At 43.1% G+C, this 16425-nt stretch overlaps 1 protein-coding gene across 1 annotated transcript in view; it reads right to left on the reverse strand.

Annotated features, from left to right (window-relative positions):
- The window catches only part of SAMM50 (SAMM50 sorting and assembly machinery component), a 209943-nt gene that overhangs the window by 33864 nt on the left and 159654 nt on the right, over positions 1–16425 (reverse strand). The window contains exons 11-12 of the mRNA XM_078673862.1: positions 10414–10484; positions 7227–7294 (exon numbers count right to left, since the gene is read on the reverse strand). Of these exons, the coding sequence (XP_078529988.1) occupies positions 7227–7294; positions 10414–10484 (139 nt within the window). The remainder of the gene's footprint in view (positions 1–7226; positions 7295–10413; positions 10485–16425) is intronic.

The following is a 16425-nucleotide window of genomic DNA, read 5'->3' on the forward strand; positions in this document are numbered from 1 at the left end:
TAGGCCCCGAGAATGAGTGCCAATTCACCGCAGCCTCTCCGGGTAAACCCAGCACTCAGGCCGGACGGGCGCCATTTACCCATCGTACTATATGCAACACCAGGCCAGGCCCCAACAGACCACCAGCCCACGGGTATTGCCAATGTACCACTACTGCATTCTGTTATGATCGCAGCTGTGGCCGCCTACCTGCTCACAGGGTGCAGCCGCAAGGAAGTGCTCCACACTCCAGATAAGTCAATCGCAGGCCACTGATGTCTCTGTCACCTCCTGGGGCAAGCAGCAGGGGCTCCAAGCTCCCTCAGTCCTTCAAAGAGCCGCCCGGATGCTAAGTCAATTTTTCGCTATCCCTGTACCATTAGGCACCAGCCACAGGTGTCTCCCATTCTCCAGCTGCAAGGCACTCACGCCGACTCAGCAGGCTGTGCAGCCGCTGCTTAGCAGGCTGTGCAGCCACCGCACAAACATTCCACCTCAGCTGCTTGATCATCCCCGCAGGGGCCATCGAGTTATCACCAATTTGCGCTGTCAGAGGCAGAGCAGGGACTACAGGCTCGCACACCGCATACCGGCCTCAGTCCAGGTCAGTCTCCGCAGTCCTCAGCTCGACCGGCACCTGCGGGCCGCCATCTTATCTGCCACTTCCCGGAGCAGATGGCCAAGGCTTCAGCCTCCCACAGCTGCACAAAGTGGCCCCCAGGTGGCAGATCAGCCCCTCAGCGCCACTACGCCATTAGGCCCTGGGTGCAGGCGTCCTCCAGTCCCCGGGCTGCAGAGACCTCACGCGAGGCGCACAAGCCACAATCAGGCCTCGCGTACCCTGCAGCCACAGCACTCACTTTCCACTTCGGCTGCACCGGTGCCCCTGCCGGTGCAACGCCAAACCACGCAGTCAGCAGCCGCACAGTGCGCTCAGGCTTGCATAAATTAGTTTGTATTTAAACAAGATTTCTCAAAGTTTATTATTTTGCACCGATTAAGTTTTTCTGGCATGATGAAAGTGGCCCTCTTCTTGCAGTCTACTCCTTTATGGCACACAAGTGCCTTGTATTTATTTTATGTGCAACAGTACACACACAAGCAAACATTTAAAAGCATATTCTATTTATTAGTGAATCTTTAGTGAATCTCTTTCTCTGTAATGAATCATGTGCAGCTTGTCTAGAGACATATATGGGATCAGTCCCCTGTGCACCGATTTACTGAATAGGAGAAGGGTGGGAGCACACTGCCTCACATCCCAGCACTCAGTTTGCCCCATGCATCATATTAAATGCAGTGCATGATAACACTTACTTCAGTGTGAGGCTTTAGTTTTTCGCCCTTGTTGGTGCAGCCAGTGCTGTGTATCTCTAGACACGTGTTTCAGGATATTTGTCCTTATTCAGTAGAAAGCAACACATTCTTTGGGGGTTCTGGAAATGCTGCACAAAGTCTTCTCAGGTCTCTGTACCACTCGCTGGGCGCAGGTGCAGCAACCAGAGCTCGCCAGCTCATTAGCTCAAGCACAAGGGTCTAGCGATACACAGCACTGGCTGCACCAACAAGGATGAAAAACTAAAGCCTCACACTGAAGTAAGTGTTATCATGCACTGCATTTAATATGATTCATGAGGGCAAACTGAGTGCTGGGATGTGAGGCAGTGTGCTCCCACCCTCCTCCTGACCGATTTACTGAATATTCACATCAATTATTTTGTTAACTGTGCCAAAAGAAACGTTACACTCACTGTGCATTAGTGTACCAAGGGTGCCGTGGACCCACGTGAAAACAAAATAAATCCCCCCCTTACCACAGTTTGGTAATAAAATGCGGCCTCATGGGGTCCAGAGGGCCTGTCACACCCATCGGCAACCTGTTCCATGGTACCCCCAGTACTATTGATAGCTACTGCCCTGAATCTGCGAGCTGTCTGTGTCTACTTATAAGTATTTCCATATCAATTCAGCACCAGTCAGTGGGAAACGTTCCCTTTATGCAAATTTGGTTGATTTAAATTGCACAATAAATGTTCAAAGTAAATGAACTGGAGAGTCATTTTTATTAAACAGTTTCCTCTGTCTAGATTTTTAGTCACAAGATCAAGTTTTCAGCCCAGAGATGAAGCTCAAATATCTGAATGTCTACTTTATCAGGCTGCCTGCCTTTCCTCTGGTTTACATGATCAGATCTACAGGGGGCGTGTGGCAGCATTTACTAAGACACAGATCTAACTGGCTGATCGCTGTCCCAAAATCTAGATAGTCATTAACTCTTCAACTATTGAAACCAATTGCACAAATTTCACTGCCAATGCTGAAAGTAGAATCGGGAGCCACCAATCACAAAGACCAGCTTAATGAACCTATGCTTTAATTCATTAAAAGCAGTCAAGCAACAACCACAACTGTTGGGCCACCTTAAAATCCACTATAACTGCAGCAAGGAACCACAAACACTTCAACATATAATGCAAATAACTAACAACAAACAGTTCAGGTCAGAAGTGTTGTCTGACCTCCATTGGTCTCACTGGATGCTTTATCCTTGGAAAGCATCAACCTTAGCTGTGTACAAATCCCAAATAAATCAGGATAGTTTGGAGCTTAGCCACCCAATATTTTGAGGATAATATATTTCTTACATTTTTTTTGTAGCAAGTTATTGTATATGATCTAAACATGGGCACTCTTGTTGGACTTCCTTTGATCACAAAACCCTAATTATTTCAACTGGAAGTTTTCATTACATATTGTTCTGTCTAAGATACCCTTAAAAAGACCTTTGCAGAGTGCCCATGCCAGAGTCTCTCTTCCATTGTGCTTATGCATTCTAGATACATGTAGGATAGCACTCATATCCTACTCGTTTTACATATGCAACTTTAACGAAAACCCCCTAATGTAACATCACTGGCATACCATTCTAACACCTTTGAACCGTCTTTCAGCATAAAGGGGATGCATTCTTAGGTCATCATGCTTACAGTATAAAGCTGTGTACCATAACTGCCTGACCTATCTATCATACAAACTGTAAGCCCTAGGGAGAAAGAGAAACCAAATAAGTAAATAAGAGTTAGTGCTTGAAATCCCCAAACTCAATGAAAAGCAAACATGGATTCATACATTCCAGAGAAGCACCAATATATGCAATAACATCCCTGCCGAACCAAGAACACTTGATTAAAAGAGTTATTTTAGCCCATTAATGCCCCTTATTTCATTCAGGAGCTGACTAACCCATTTATCTTATTACAAAGATCACATTGATTTATATGGAGCTCTCTTCTATAAGAGTGACCCCCAAATTGGGACACTCTTGTTGGAGATTAACATTTATTTCATTTTCTGAGGAATCAAAGTTAATTTATTGCCCACATGGCCTCAATTATATTTTCATTGAACATCTAAAATACCGTATCAGCTCAATACCCCTATTTTTTCTTTGAACACCCTGATGAAATATCTTAATATTCACTGCAACAATCCTAACCTCTTCTGCCAGCAGCTTAGTAAAATTCAGCATCCTACGTTGTTCCTCACAATTGATGTTTTCACAGAAGCATAACGTGGTAATATCCAAGGCTCGATCCTGGCCCCAGGTAATTGCAAGTAACCTTCAGCATTTGGGCTGCTGAGACTGTTGTGTCATCCTACTCAAAACAAAATTTGTCTTAGTCATCTAAAACATTTGGATACCCTACCTTCACTGAGTGTTATTTAGAGAGTGATGATCTTTTAACGTGGATTTTCACCGGCAATAGTTAACTATTACACATTAGCTCCTCCTTCTGACAGTCTGATAACAAAAAAGGAGCAATCTGGACCTCAAGCAATCTATACTCAGAAAATCCCTAAACAAGAAAGCAGAAAAAATGTGGAGATAACCGAAAACACCAAACGTGGAAGTCTCTAATGAGTATAGGTAACTAAATCAGTCTAATCAAACCCCTTTATGCTGCTAAATTGGTGGATAAATGTGTGAGACCTCTTTTCGCCACTGTGGAGAGAACTTCAATTATTTACATCCTCTCATGCTCAGCAGAAATGGCCGCCAACATTGCCTTCGCCTCCTCTGAATGTGTGAATCTGTCCTAAAATGTAAATGAAATATATTGAGCTTGAAATAACTGACATCTCTCATTGTAAAACTTCATGACGTTCCATGTTCCAGCCTCTGGAGTCCAACTACATTACGCTTTCATCCTTCAAATCTATTTAATGCACAGGTGATGCAACTATCACATTTGGTGAAGAAGAGTTCTAGTGCTTCCATTTTGTTAATCCTCTAAACCCTCAATGCATTTCTATTCCAATGCATCTTCACCACAACTTTAAATGCTGGTGTTTAAGCATTTCTTCTGAGGAAGGTCATTATGGATTCCTAGAACCTCTGAAACTTGACCTCCACTTTTTAGGAAAGTTGTTGGTTGCTGTTTAACTAGCTTTTATATTACTAGTTACAGTTATCTAAATTCAGTTGAGTTACTGTACCGGGGTGTATTTCAGAGACTCAGACAATATTGTGGCTGTATGGTATTCTGCTAGTCTGGGACAATAGAGATGTTTGCAGCTGATCCTAGTAGACAGTATAAATAATAGACATTGTTAGACCTGGCTTGTCCAGCAGGTTTACCCCCAGGCTTTTTGCTTTTTGGCCTCTTGTTTGACACTTTTTTGTTGGTTTAAGGACTCTGTGTAATTTACCACTGCTTTTCAGTGCTAAAGTGCATATGCTCTCTGTGTAAATTGTTATTATGGATTGGTGTTTCCATAATTGGGTTATTTGATATTAAGTCCATAGTACAGTGCACTGTGTGTGCCCAAGACCTATAAATCAAATGCTGCTAGTGGGCCTGTAGCACTGATTGTGCCACTCACACAAGCAGCCTTGAAAAAGGTTCTCAGACCTGCCTCTGCAGTGTCTGTGCGCATTAACTACTGCCAAGTTGACCTGGCAAGTGCACCCACTTGCCAGGCCTTAACGTTTCCTTCCATGCGAGTAACCCCTAAGGAAGGCCCAAGGTACCCCTGTGGGTAGGGTGCAGTGTATGTGAAAGGAAGGACATGTACTGGTGTGTATGTCCTGAAAGTGAAATACAGTGTATGTTGTGTTTCACTATCGAATGGCTATCTGTCCCAAAGGATAGAATGGGAGTTTATTCATAACATCTTATAAATATAACTTCTCATTGGACAAGATAGAAAGATGGAGTTGGTATGCATTTTTATATTGTGAGTTTGAAAATACCACTTTTAGAAAGTACGGCCATGTCGACTTGGCAAGTGCCTCCTGTTCTTAAGTTTCAGGGACACAAAGACTTCACCAGCAGCTCCCCTGATCTCCTTTGCTGTGAGTTCTCTATTGTCACAGGTGCCTGTTCCTGTGTTGGGCTGCTGGGGGTTGTTCCTGGTGCTGGGAAAAGAGACGCAACTAAAGAAGCGTGATGCATATGCACCCGCTTCAGATGCAACACCACCGTGCCGCTGAAGAAACATACACAGCATCTGCCTGTAGCTGCAGAAACCCCCGCACGTCTAATCTTGTGCACCGATCTCCAAGATCACTGCACCAATTCCGCCACAGGCCCTGCTGTGCGACTCCCAGAACCACCACATTGTGGGGCCACGGCTGGAAAGATCAACACAGCAGCAGCGCCGTTGCATCGAGAACCAACGCATCCCTGAATCCCTAAGCATCACACCGGGGCGGCAAGTCCACAACCACGCTAGGGCCACAGTAAGAAACTAAACCATCACCTCGCCACACAGTAGGAAACCAACGCATCACCTCCTCTTCAGTAAGTATCTGACGAATCACCTCCCCTGCGTGGCACTATGGAACCCACGCATCACCTCTCCTGGAGCAAGAAACCGACATCACCTTCCTGGTGCGTAAGGAACCGATCCATCAATCGCTGTGGCTGTTTTGTTTATCATTTTGACGCATCCAAGGTACTTTGTGCTGAAAGTGTAGCATCTATAGTTTGCTACGGACAGAACACTTTTGGCCTTTTAAATGTCACATCTGGATAACTATGTTGAATTTTTATCGTTTTTGATCTTGTTTGGTTTACATAAAGATTACTCATTTTTCTGAACTGGTGTGGTGTACATTTGTAGTGTTTTCACTGTATAACTGTATGGGTGCACAAATGCTTTACACACTGCCTCTGAGATACGCCTGTCTGCTCATGCCAAGCTACCTGATCAGAGGTAATTTTAGAAGTGTATCCCCCTTACCCTGACTAGGGAGAAGGGTCCCTACTTGGACAAAGGTGCAAACCGTTGCCAACAAGAGACCCCCATTTCTAACAGATATGCAGCACACAGCATATTATTAAGAATGCTTAGCTATCTTTATCTACACAGATAGGGATCAGTGGAGTGGTCCGGAGTCTATTCTCTTCCTTATTCTTAGAACAGAATTAAAAATATTGGAGTCCTTCAGATCTTTAGCACCCAACTTTCCTTTTGACGGCCCACAGTTTCTGTTCTGTTCAACACCTATATAAAACTGCTGGTAACTACTGAACTCATGGCAGACCTACATCGGACAATTTACAGATCACACCCCGTTTTACCAGACAGCTTTACCTCTGGTGGCATGACCTCCTTGAAATACTATTTGGATGCCTTTTGATTATAGGATGGTTTTAATCTTGGTCACTCGAAGCTATACTTCAGGAGCAAAAAAACACATTACAGAACTCTCGTCCTAATCAACCTTCACTGTTTTCTTCTAAAAGCTATTATTGCTATCACGATTTCAAGACTTCAAACCTGCCCGCTTGAGACAACTTACATATAGTAAAGCAAATATTATTTGGGAAAATCAAGATAAAAAAATCAAAAAGTGAAAGGAAAGCTTTCTGCTACTTCACTATCAGAATAAGTAAGGATCCCCAAAGAAGATCACATGTCCATTATCTTCCCGTTTCAACGTGTGCTACTACAGCTTCATTCATACTTAAAGGTGAGGACTGTTGCCAACTCTAAAAGTTGGAATGAACATTTAGTCGTCATCACAGCCAAATGTTTTACTGGCACTATTTTTCCAAAAAGAAAAATAGTAATCTTGACATGGCAAGACGAAATTAGAGCACATGTTTTTTCAAAAAGTTGTTAACCACAGGATACAACATTGTTAAGTAAATAAAATAAATACTTTACATGGTTATTCTGAAAACAAACCGCAAACTATTTTCCAAAGAATTAAGAAAAGATGAGAAAAGAAAGCAGACCTTCACTTTGTGGTCCTATGCTGTACATGCTGAATCCACGCACACTGGTTGGTCCTCCAAGGTAAAATCTAGAGGAGAGCACAGGGAGACAAACTTAAATTTGACACAGAGAATCAACAATTCTTCCCAATCTTGTTTGAGCCTGAAAAACCTTCAGCCACAAACCATCTCAGTTTCAGACACACTGAGCGGCACGTACAGTGGCAGCTACACAGATTTCTTGCATACAGTCAAGTCTGCAACTTTAGTTTTTCATGACAGACTGAGAAGACAGAAAGATGCGATCAAAAGATGGAAAATGTTTTTCAAGCAGAGTGTAATGCAGGTGCTGTCTCTAATGTCAAAGGCAGATCCTGAAGCAACATCTTTTCCACAAAGACTTTGTAGTGCATTCTTTCTCCTCTGCTAGTAGTTTCAGTTTTAGTCACTTGACCGTAACACAAGCTTCAAGGAAGGAGTATGTGTGAGAGCGAATGCTATTCTTCAGAGCAACCTTCCATCTGACTCGCCTATTACATGGCCCCTCTGTTACTTTCCCCTACAACCACATTGCCCAACCACTACATCCAGGCTCCACTACAGCAACCTAAGTAAATAAAATCATTTATTTGGGGGGTTGGGTTATTAACAAAAATTAAATTAAATTTGATGAATTAACTTTGGATCGTCAAGAATGTTTAAGGAAAATACATTATTTTATATATATAATAAATAGATAAAGTTAAAAAGGGCATTCGGAGGAGCGGGGGTTACCCTTTCAACATCGAGAGGATATATACATATATTAAAACATTAAACCAAATGATTTGAATTAAAGATACTGGGGACAAGCGTAATTAAAATACATATAATTATTTATATAAACTATTACACTTCAAATACACCAATCAGAAATACATACAATAAATTAAATTAGTCACCACCACATTAATGCACTGTATGTAACAACTAATATAATCATACATCCTATTTGCCAGACACTGATGGTACCCACCCAAAACTATATTGAATACCATGGTGGCTAAAATTATATGTTTTGGGTACCAGGATGTCCTTTTTATGTACAGAAAATGCCTTCAGGATAGGCCGTAGTCCACTGCCAAAGGCTACCAGGTACCCTTCCTCTTCATGACTTCTTCCTGTTTAGTGTGGAATCTAGTTATCCCAGTAGGCTCCATTCTGACCACTTCAACATGGCAGAGCCCCTCTCTCAGCATGCAGAGCTCTCTAGCCCAACCCAAAGGTGTGGCTACCAAGGAATTACAAGCACCAGAAAAACCGGTTTGAGAACTGGCTTCCCCTCTCTGCCACTAGTTCTAGCCTGTCTACCTAAACAATAGAGCAGCCCCTCTCCCCAGTGTATGCCATTTACCCTTCAAAGGGGAGCTGACCTTTTGGGCCAACACCTGTGTGGCTTACTGCCAGGAAGAGGTAACATCTCCTCCCACATAGGCTTCTATTGTGTCCTTTTCTGGGAGTTATTTACATGTCTCCCCAGGAGGGCGAAAATCGGTCTCAGGGAAAGACCACATGTGCCACCGTCAATGGGGAAAGAGACTTTGGGCCAAAAAAGTGGCAACTTTGCAAAAGATGCACACGGTGACAAGTTACATTATTGCGACTTGAGCATCAAGTTGTGTTCAATTTAACGATATATGATACCTTACAGTACAGACTTTAGTAGTCCCAGTCAGAAGTTAGCAAAGCTGAGGTGTCAGCCTGTAACTCTGCACTCGCCAAGCCTTTTCCACAGTAAAAACAACTGAGGGTTTTTACTGTTGGACATGTAAAAGTGCATGTTCCACTTTCTAATATACAGCACTCTGCCTTAGGGCTCTACAGAACTACCTTAGGGGTGAATTATATACATTACAAAATGGAAGACTGGGCTTTGTGATTGTTTTAAATAGCAAAGTCAAGCTAGTAGTTTAAAACTACTCTTCCAGTCTGCAGTGGCAGACTGGAAGCCATGTTTTAAGGTTGTAATATCATGGGTTGCACACCCAGTGATGGAATCCCTGGGGTGACCCTCTAAAGTACAGGCTCTGATACCATATACTAGGAACTACAAGTAAGTTAGGTTATGCCAATTGGGTATTAGCGAATGAAACATACATATCTTAAGGTAAGGGCACTTGCACTTAGGTCTGGTTAGCAGGCCTAAGTACACTGTCACATTTGAAAAACCAGCAGCATCAGTCCAAAACATTGGGGGATAACCATACCAAAAGAGACACTTTCTTAACAGTAATAATAAATACATAATAATAATAACCACAATTCTATCAATAATAACTACACTTCTATAGTGCACTCTATCATTTGTACTTAAGTAATGTAATGTAATGTAAATAGGGACTTATAAAGTGCACAGCTGCACCACAGTGTGTCCGGGCGCTACAAGACCACGAGACAAACATCAGTATTCCTGCCAGGTAAGAGGGCGGCCGACCGTGCAATTGCAGGAACAGCCGGGTTTTCAACTGTTTCCTAAAAATCAAAAGATCTTGCACCTGCCTAAGGGAAAATGGAAGTCCATTTCATAGCCGGGAAGCCAGGACTTAAATGGAGCGACCTACCAGACGAGAGAGGGAAAACTTTGGGGTAGTCAACAGAAGCTGTAAAGAAGATCTCAGGGCCCTCTGCGGGACGTAGTGCTTGATCCTTTTCCTAATGTAATGTAATGTAATGCTCACAAGTGTTAATACCCAACTAAACGATTCTCATTTTATTCACTTTGAAAGCATGAAAAGCTGAGTGAACTTAGCGAGATTCAAACCTGTGACAGTAAACTGACACAAAAACCTCTACAATGCGTGCATTAGTGTACGGAGCTGTTTTATCTGCTGTGATATCTTCTCCTCAAATAGGTCATATGAAGGTGAAGCATTAGCAAAACATTTGTATCCTCAATACCTAATTCACTATCAACGAGCCTGAAATTCATTATTTAATGTATGCAGTAATTAAATTAAAACAGCCATATTTTAATTACCAGTTTTATCCTGGTCATGTAATTAGAACACCATGAATCGGCAGGTAAAGTGGGGAAAGAATTCTAGTTATTTAAAACAAACACTTTTTGCAAGCTATTAGAAAGAAAGGAGCCATAGTCTTAAAACTATTTCTGTTGTCAGTCATTAATCTTACAATGAAGAAGAGTGGGAATTATTTTTTATTAACTTACCTGTCAGCAATACTAGATGTCTTGCCCCCAAAAGGCATCAATATCCCACCCCATAATGAGGCTGAGAGAACCTAAAAAAATTAAAAACAATTGATTATACACTAGTACAGGTGTGATTTAGGGCTGGGATTAGAATCTGGCAGGCAACTTCCAAGATGCACCTGATTAACTGATTCTGTTCCTTCTCAGCAATGCTTCACCAGTATTAAAAAAAGACAATGTTTTTACCCATAATTAGTTTCTTAGATCATCAAGAAGTTCAATGAAAATGACAATCGATAATACTTCAATTGTAGGCCTGAAGGGCTCACATGTATCTACTTTAACCAAAGTTCAAAACATACTATTAGGGTGAGTGGGAAAATGTATTTGCTACTGTCAGATTCTCAGAGGACTTTTACAATTTGATAGATGTAGGGCCTCATTACGGGAAGACTGCCAATCCTATGGTGTACCCAGCCACCACATTCCCAGTTGGTTCCAGGGTGGGCGGGTGGTATGGAGGCAGTGTCACAGCAGCAGCTATCAGGCTCATAGGAGAGCCTAACAAGCAGACCGCGGCCGTGACTGCGCCTACAGCATGTTCTGGCATAGCGTGGCATGCACCATGGCGTGCAAGTCACACAGTGCAGGAACAAAGGTGCATATATAGGGGGCAAAATATAGGGGGGCACAACATGTGCACACCTCCATTGGCATATTCACTAAGGGGCCCTGTCCGGGCCTCCTTACGTGCATGTGTGACACCCTTTTTATGGTGGCGTCACTGACGGTGCCAGTATCAGAACTGCCAGCATACTCCTGCCCCTTTCCACACCGCTACTGCCACGGGATCCTGGCACAGGTGGCGATCCCACCGCCACCCTCTGAACACGGCAGGCAGACCGCCACTTCGAGTATGGCGGTCCCTAGACCGCCGTCCTCTTAATAAGCCCCCAAGTCTTTTGAAGTTAAAAGTGCGTAAGGTCAGTATGGTCTGTAAGGAAGTGAATAGCTCACTGCTAGATTGTGATTTTAGTACCCAGCTTTATGAGGAGTGCAAACCATGGAAGGAATTTATAGGATACAAAATTCTTAACATAGTCAAAAAATATCTCCTTCCCATCTGTACCAAATTGCGAGTTACCGCATACTCTAAAAACACAGGTTCTATACAATTGATCAACAATATGATCAAATTTCCCCTTGGGAAAGCACTGTGTTCCACGTGTATACTTTGCACACACTGTCAAAATCCTCTATAGGCCAATGATATATTAAAAAATCCTTCAATCAAACTAGTACCACAGCAATATAGAGAAGCTCCAAGCTTTTACAAACACCACTTACAGTTACAGATAGTTTCAATATCAGTATGCATAATAGTCTAGTAATCAAATAATCATCACACTAGTTAAAACATTGTTACACAATAACACGTTCACAAATCAGCGCAAAAGAAAACGTTTTCAAAAATGTAAATGAAAATTATGTACATACAAATAAATATATGTAGATAAAAAGAGGGAGACACATAAGACAGCAAACAATTGTCTATTACAGTAGTACCAATCTGCTTACAACATAATGCACGATGTGCTTCTAGAGTCACCATCCATCATATCAAGATATTACAACAGATATGGTAAATCAAATACACTGACGTGTTTCAGTGGACTTCTATAAAACTGAAACATCTCCCTAGGTTAGATGATTTGCTGGAGGAGTACCAGGAATCCTGTGAAGAGGTCTTCAAAACATTTTGTGACTCAGTTTATGATTCAATTGACTTTTAACCATGACCAAAATGAAAACGTCAAGATTTTATTCTTTCAAAGTTCCATGGTTCACGTCACCGCCATCCGTTGGGGCCTGGAAACGGGGCCTTGACTTTTCTATGGGGTTGGAGCTACCAATTTTCCTAGCCCAGGGAGGTCCCCAGAAAAACGTGAAGATTTGCAAGAGGTGGATTGATTATCGGGGCCTATATCTTGAACCAATTGCCTCTACGATACATAATGAAAATCTGCCATAATGAGCAAATGTTGGGGATTTCTTCTGTGAATGATAATACATATATGTTTACATTACGATTGATGACTCTGTACAACAAGTTGTATATGGACCTTGTGACATTGATGTTTTGAGTTGGCAATGTTTCTTTGTGTTTAATTCATTGTATAGCATATTCCATACTGCAACTATTGTGTATCATAAATCTTGACATATTTACCATTGCAGAGATGTATACAAATGCTGCCCCGGTATCACTTGGGAAGGCTGTGTCTGTCAACAATAAAATTTGTTGTGGAAAAAAAAGTTCCATGATACACTGCCACTCTTAAATCCATGAAACAAGCCAGTGGCAAGCCAGAAACTAAATGCAGAAAACGCCAACAGCTAGTAGATCACCTGGAACATAGGAGGGCCATTTAGGTACATAAAAGTACCATGAAAGAGCAGAACAAAGCCTCCCGTAAACCTAGAAGCCTACTTCTCAGGCCCAGTGTTTCCTACTAATGCTTCATCATCCAGCTTGTGGCAGGTGCTTAATAATTTTAAAGAGAAAATTAATAAAATCCCTCTTGGCATGTCCATGATTGATAAACACCCAGATTTTGGGAATATTGTACCCCTTTACTGTGTGGATTGAGATGTGCAGTCTCTAAACCACCACTACTGCTCTTAAAATTTGACATTAAAAGTATAAGTTCAAATCGATGCTTCGTCTACAATCTTTAAAACCAAAATCCACAGATATGGGAGGTGGTGGTGGTGGTGAATGCAATGTTAGGGTGTGCGGACCTGCATAATTTTTATCCCCTTAAAATTACATGAAATGCCAGGAAATTATGCAAAATGCAGTTTGAAGTACCGCAACTGAAAACTGTGCTCTACAGCATATCTTATGTTCAAAAGTCACTCGAGATACAAGACAAGTGCACTGTAAAAAAAAATCCTCTCCCATTACCTGCCTCCCATGAGACATGTTAAACTCGACCCAGTACTCTACAGCAAAAGATTATATGAAATTTTGCTAAGCCGATATTTATGACACTTCATGTAAAGTGTAACACCAAATTGAGCAAATTACATGAGCATAATGAAAAAATCTGCCTGGGCTTGATCAGAAACTGTTTCAGAGGGCCACAAGGCAAGTACGGGTTACTGGGCCCCAACTGTGGGAGTTGAGGCCTTTTACTCCTAATGTGCCGATCCTTAGCTGCACATGGGCTCTGGTACAATCAGCAAAGCATTCAACACGGTTCACTTCACGGTGGCCATCTCCTAGCATACAGGGGTCTCGACTTTATCCTGCATGTGGGCTGTGACCAGATCGGTACAGCAGCTGTTTTCTCACACTTGTAACAGGAATGAACTCAGCAGGATTCCCCACTGGACCTCGCTCCCTTCTATGGTCTCCTCTTCCTCAAAGGCCACACTGGTCTTGGCAAGAAGGCAGGCGACAATGCTCCAGGCCAGCTGGTCTTGGATTTAATGGGCGATGTCCCCTCACCAACAAAGGAGACTAGTAGGCCTGGCCCACCCCGTCCTGGCCACAGGCAGTCTTGCAGAGCTTCCCATCTCACACAGCCTGTCTGGCTGCTTGGAAGACTGCAATATTTAGGCTCTCAAACTTCTTTTGAAGTGTCCACTCCTCTACCCTCTTCTTGAAAGAAGTCTGTCACAGCAGGAGTGACTCCAAAGCGGATAGCCCTACAACACTGCCCCGGGGAGGGATCAGAGCTCACACCTGGATGTCAGCCATAGTGATATGTGTTTCAAAAGGTTAGCCCAGGGCCCACAGCCATACTCTATGATTCTCTTATCAGCCCCATCTCCTTCCTGAGATGTGCCCAGGTCCCTTCCTTGTGATCTCCGACTGAATGAAAGAGCACCCTTTGAGGTGCACTGGGAAAGCCTGGCTCTCCCCCTCATCAGTGTGTGCCTCACCCAGCTTACAGTAATGAAGCAATACGCAAATCTGTCTGGGGATTCCTTAACGCCTTCATGTTTCACCATGCAGGTCTGGGACTCCCAAAATGGAACCCAAAGCTCTCCTTCTATTGTACCATTCACAAGCACACATACACCCAATGCATGCATACAGCATATACACACTGCACAGCACTATAACCTTCCTCTACCACTCATAGGCATTTAATATGCATGCACTGCAGATCACTGTACCCTTCATGTACTGTACTGCTCATAAGCAAACATGCATGCATGCAGCATATGCATTTAACATGCACGTACTACACTCTTCATGTATTGTACCACTCACAGGTACAGATACACTCAGCACATTCTTTGAAACCTGCACGCACTACAAAGCACTAAATCCTTCATGTACTGTACTACTCACATTAACAAATGGTGTACCGTACAGCTAGCCTCCTTTCCATAAACCAACATCTACATGGTGGAGAGGTAGAGGGGAACGTTTGCTGGGCTCCCGGAGGGATAGCATTAAGTGGAACTTCAGTTTGGCTCTCACTCTGGGGCCCAGAGGGTCCTTCGAGCGGAATTAACAAATCAAAGGAGGACCAGCCCTAATTCTCCAGGCCATCTACAAAACAGAAGCAAGCCCATATACTGTGGCAAGATAGTTCTCTTCCTCCATCACTGACAAGAAGGCACCTGCAGGCATCGTCCAAGGTGAATGAAGGAACCGTGGCACACTCGGGAGGATAATGATAGTGCCCACTGATGGGGCATGAGCTGAGAGAGCAGAGGACTGGGGGGTGCCGTACACGCTGGAGAAGTTCCTGGGGAGCCAGGCCAGGGATATGGAGGCCCTTGGTTCCAGATCTGGCATAGCAATGTGGTGAGGCTAAGGAAAAGAGAGCAGTGCTTGAGAAAACGCAGACTGGCGACGGAGAGACCCTGATACACAGCCCTGTGATGCGATGGTTATCCATGTATCGATACTGGCTGGAGTTACCCTTGTAAATGTAAAAAAGTGAATTTAATTGTGGCTGTTTGGAGAGCTATTGGAGTACAGTCTACTGATTGATATGCTTCCCAAGGTGCAAAGATATGCCAAAGATACAAAGGACTTCTTTGCCTCGCGCTCGGCAGAGACTGCTTTCTCATGATGATGGGCCATTGTGGTGCTACTCGAATGCAAGATGAGGCACTGATCATGGACTTATATAAGGACACAATAGAGATTCTAATAGATATTGATCAAAAGGTCACAGTATTAGAGGGATACTCCGAGATATACAGATGGGAGGGTCAACATGAGACAAAGTTTGGAAGCTTAGAACAGCAGGTGTAGGATATGACGTGCCAAGCTTGTGAAATAAGGAGTGCATTAACATCTTTGAGGACTTTAAAGGCTAGGTTGTCTCAGCCATGGTTCTTCTGGAATATGATACAGAGTAATAAGGTAATACAGTGAGGACAAATGCTTGAGTATTCTGGATCTCTATCAGGTGGAAAATCCTGAGAAATTGAGAGCCTGTTTCTCCAAGGAGCGATATTGGGGCCTCAGACAGAAAGGAAGTTAGAAATCCACAGGGCGTTCCCATTTACAAAAGCAAGTCTCTAATTTGAAGACATCCAAGGCTGAAACCATAGAGGTAAAGTTGGGGACATCATAGCAGTGAGAGGCTATCACTGAACTGGCCTTTAAAAACAGAGGACTCGCCTACAAAGCCAGCAAAGCACTGGTGTGCACTGTCTTGAGCACAAAAATCCAAAGTAGTAGGGCAGAGGTATGCAATTAACTAAGACCTGTTGATGGTTGGCTTTAAAGCACCATTATCGTACCCATGAAAGATACATGTACATAGTTTTAAAAAAAAAACTATGCCTTAACTGACCCCCTGGTGGTGAGAACCTTCTTGGCAAACAGGAAGGAAAGGGACTGGCTGATGGGTATTGTCGCGGAATGGTTGTATGATGGTGTTGAGAGATTGTGTAGCTGCCCTAAAGTTAATGTTTTGTCACCATTGATGTTTCACTTTCCCCTCCACCGCAATCCCCATTCCCATCATATCTACTGACAAGTTTCCCTGTTGA

Source organism: Lissotriton helveticus, chromosome 1_1, assembly GCF_964261635.1.
Source record: "Lissotriton helveticus chromosome 1_1, aLisHel1.1, whole genome shotgun sequence".
NCBI classification, from domain to species: domain Eukaryota; kingdom Metazoa; phylum Chordata; class Amphibia; order Caudata; family Salamandridae; genus Lissotriton; species Lissotriton helveticus.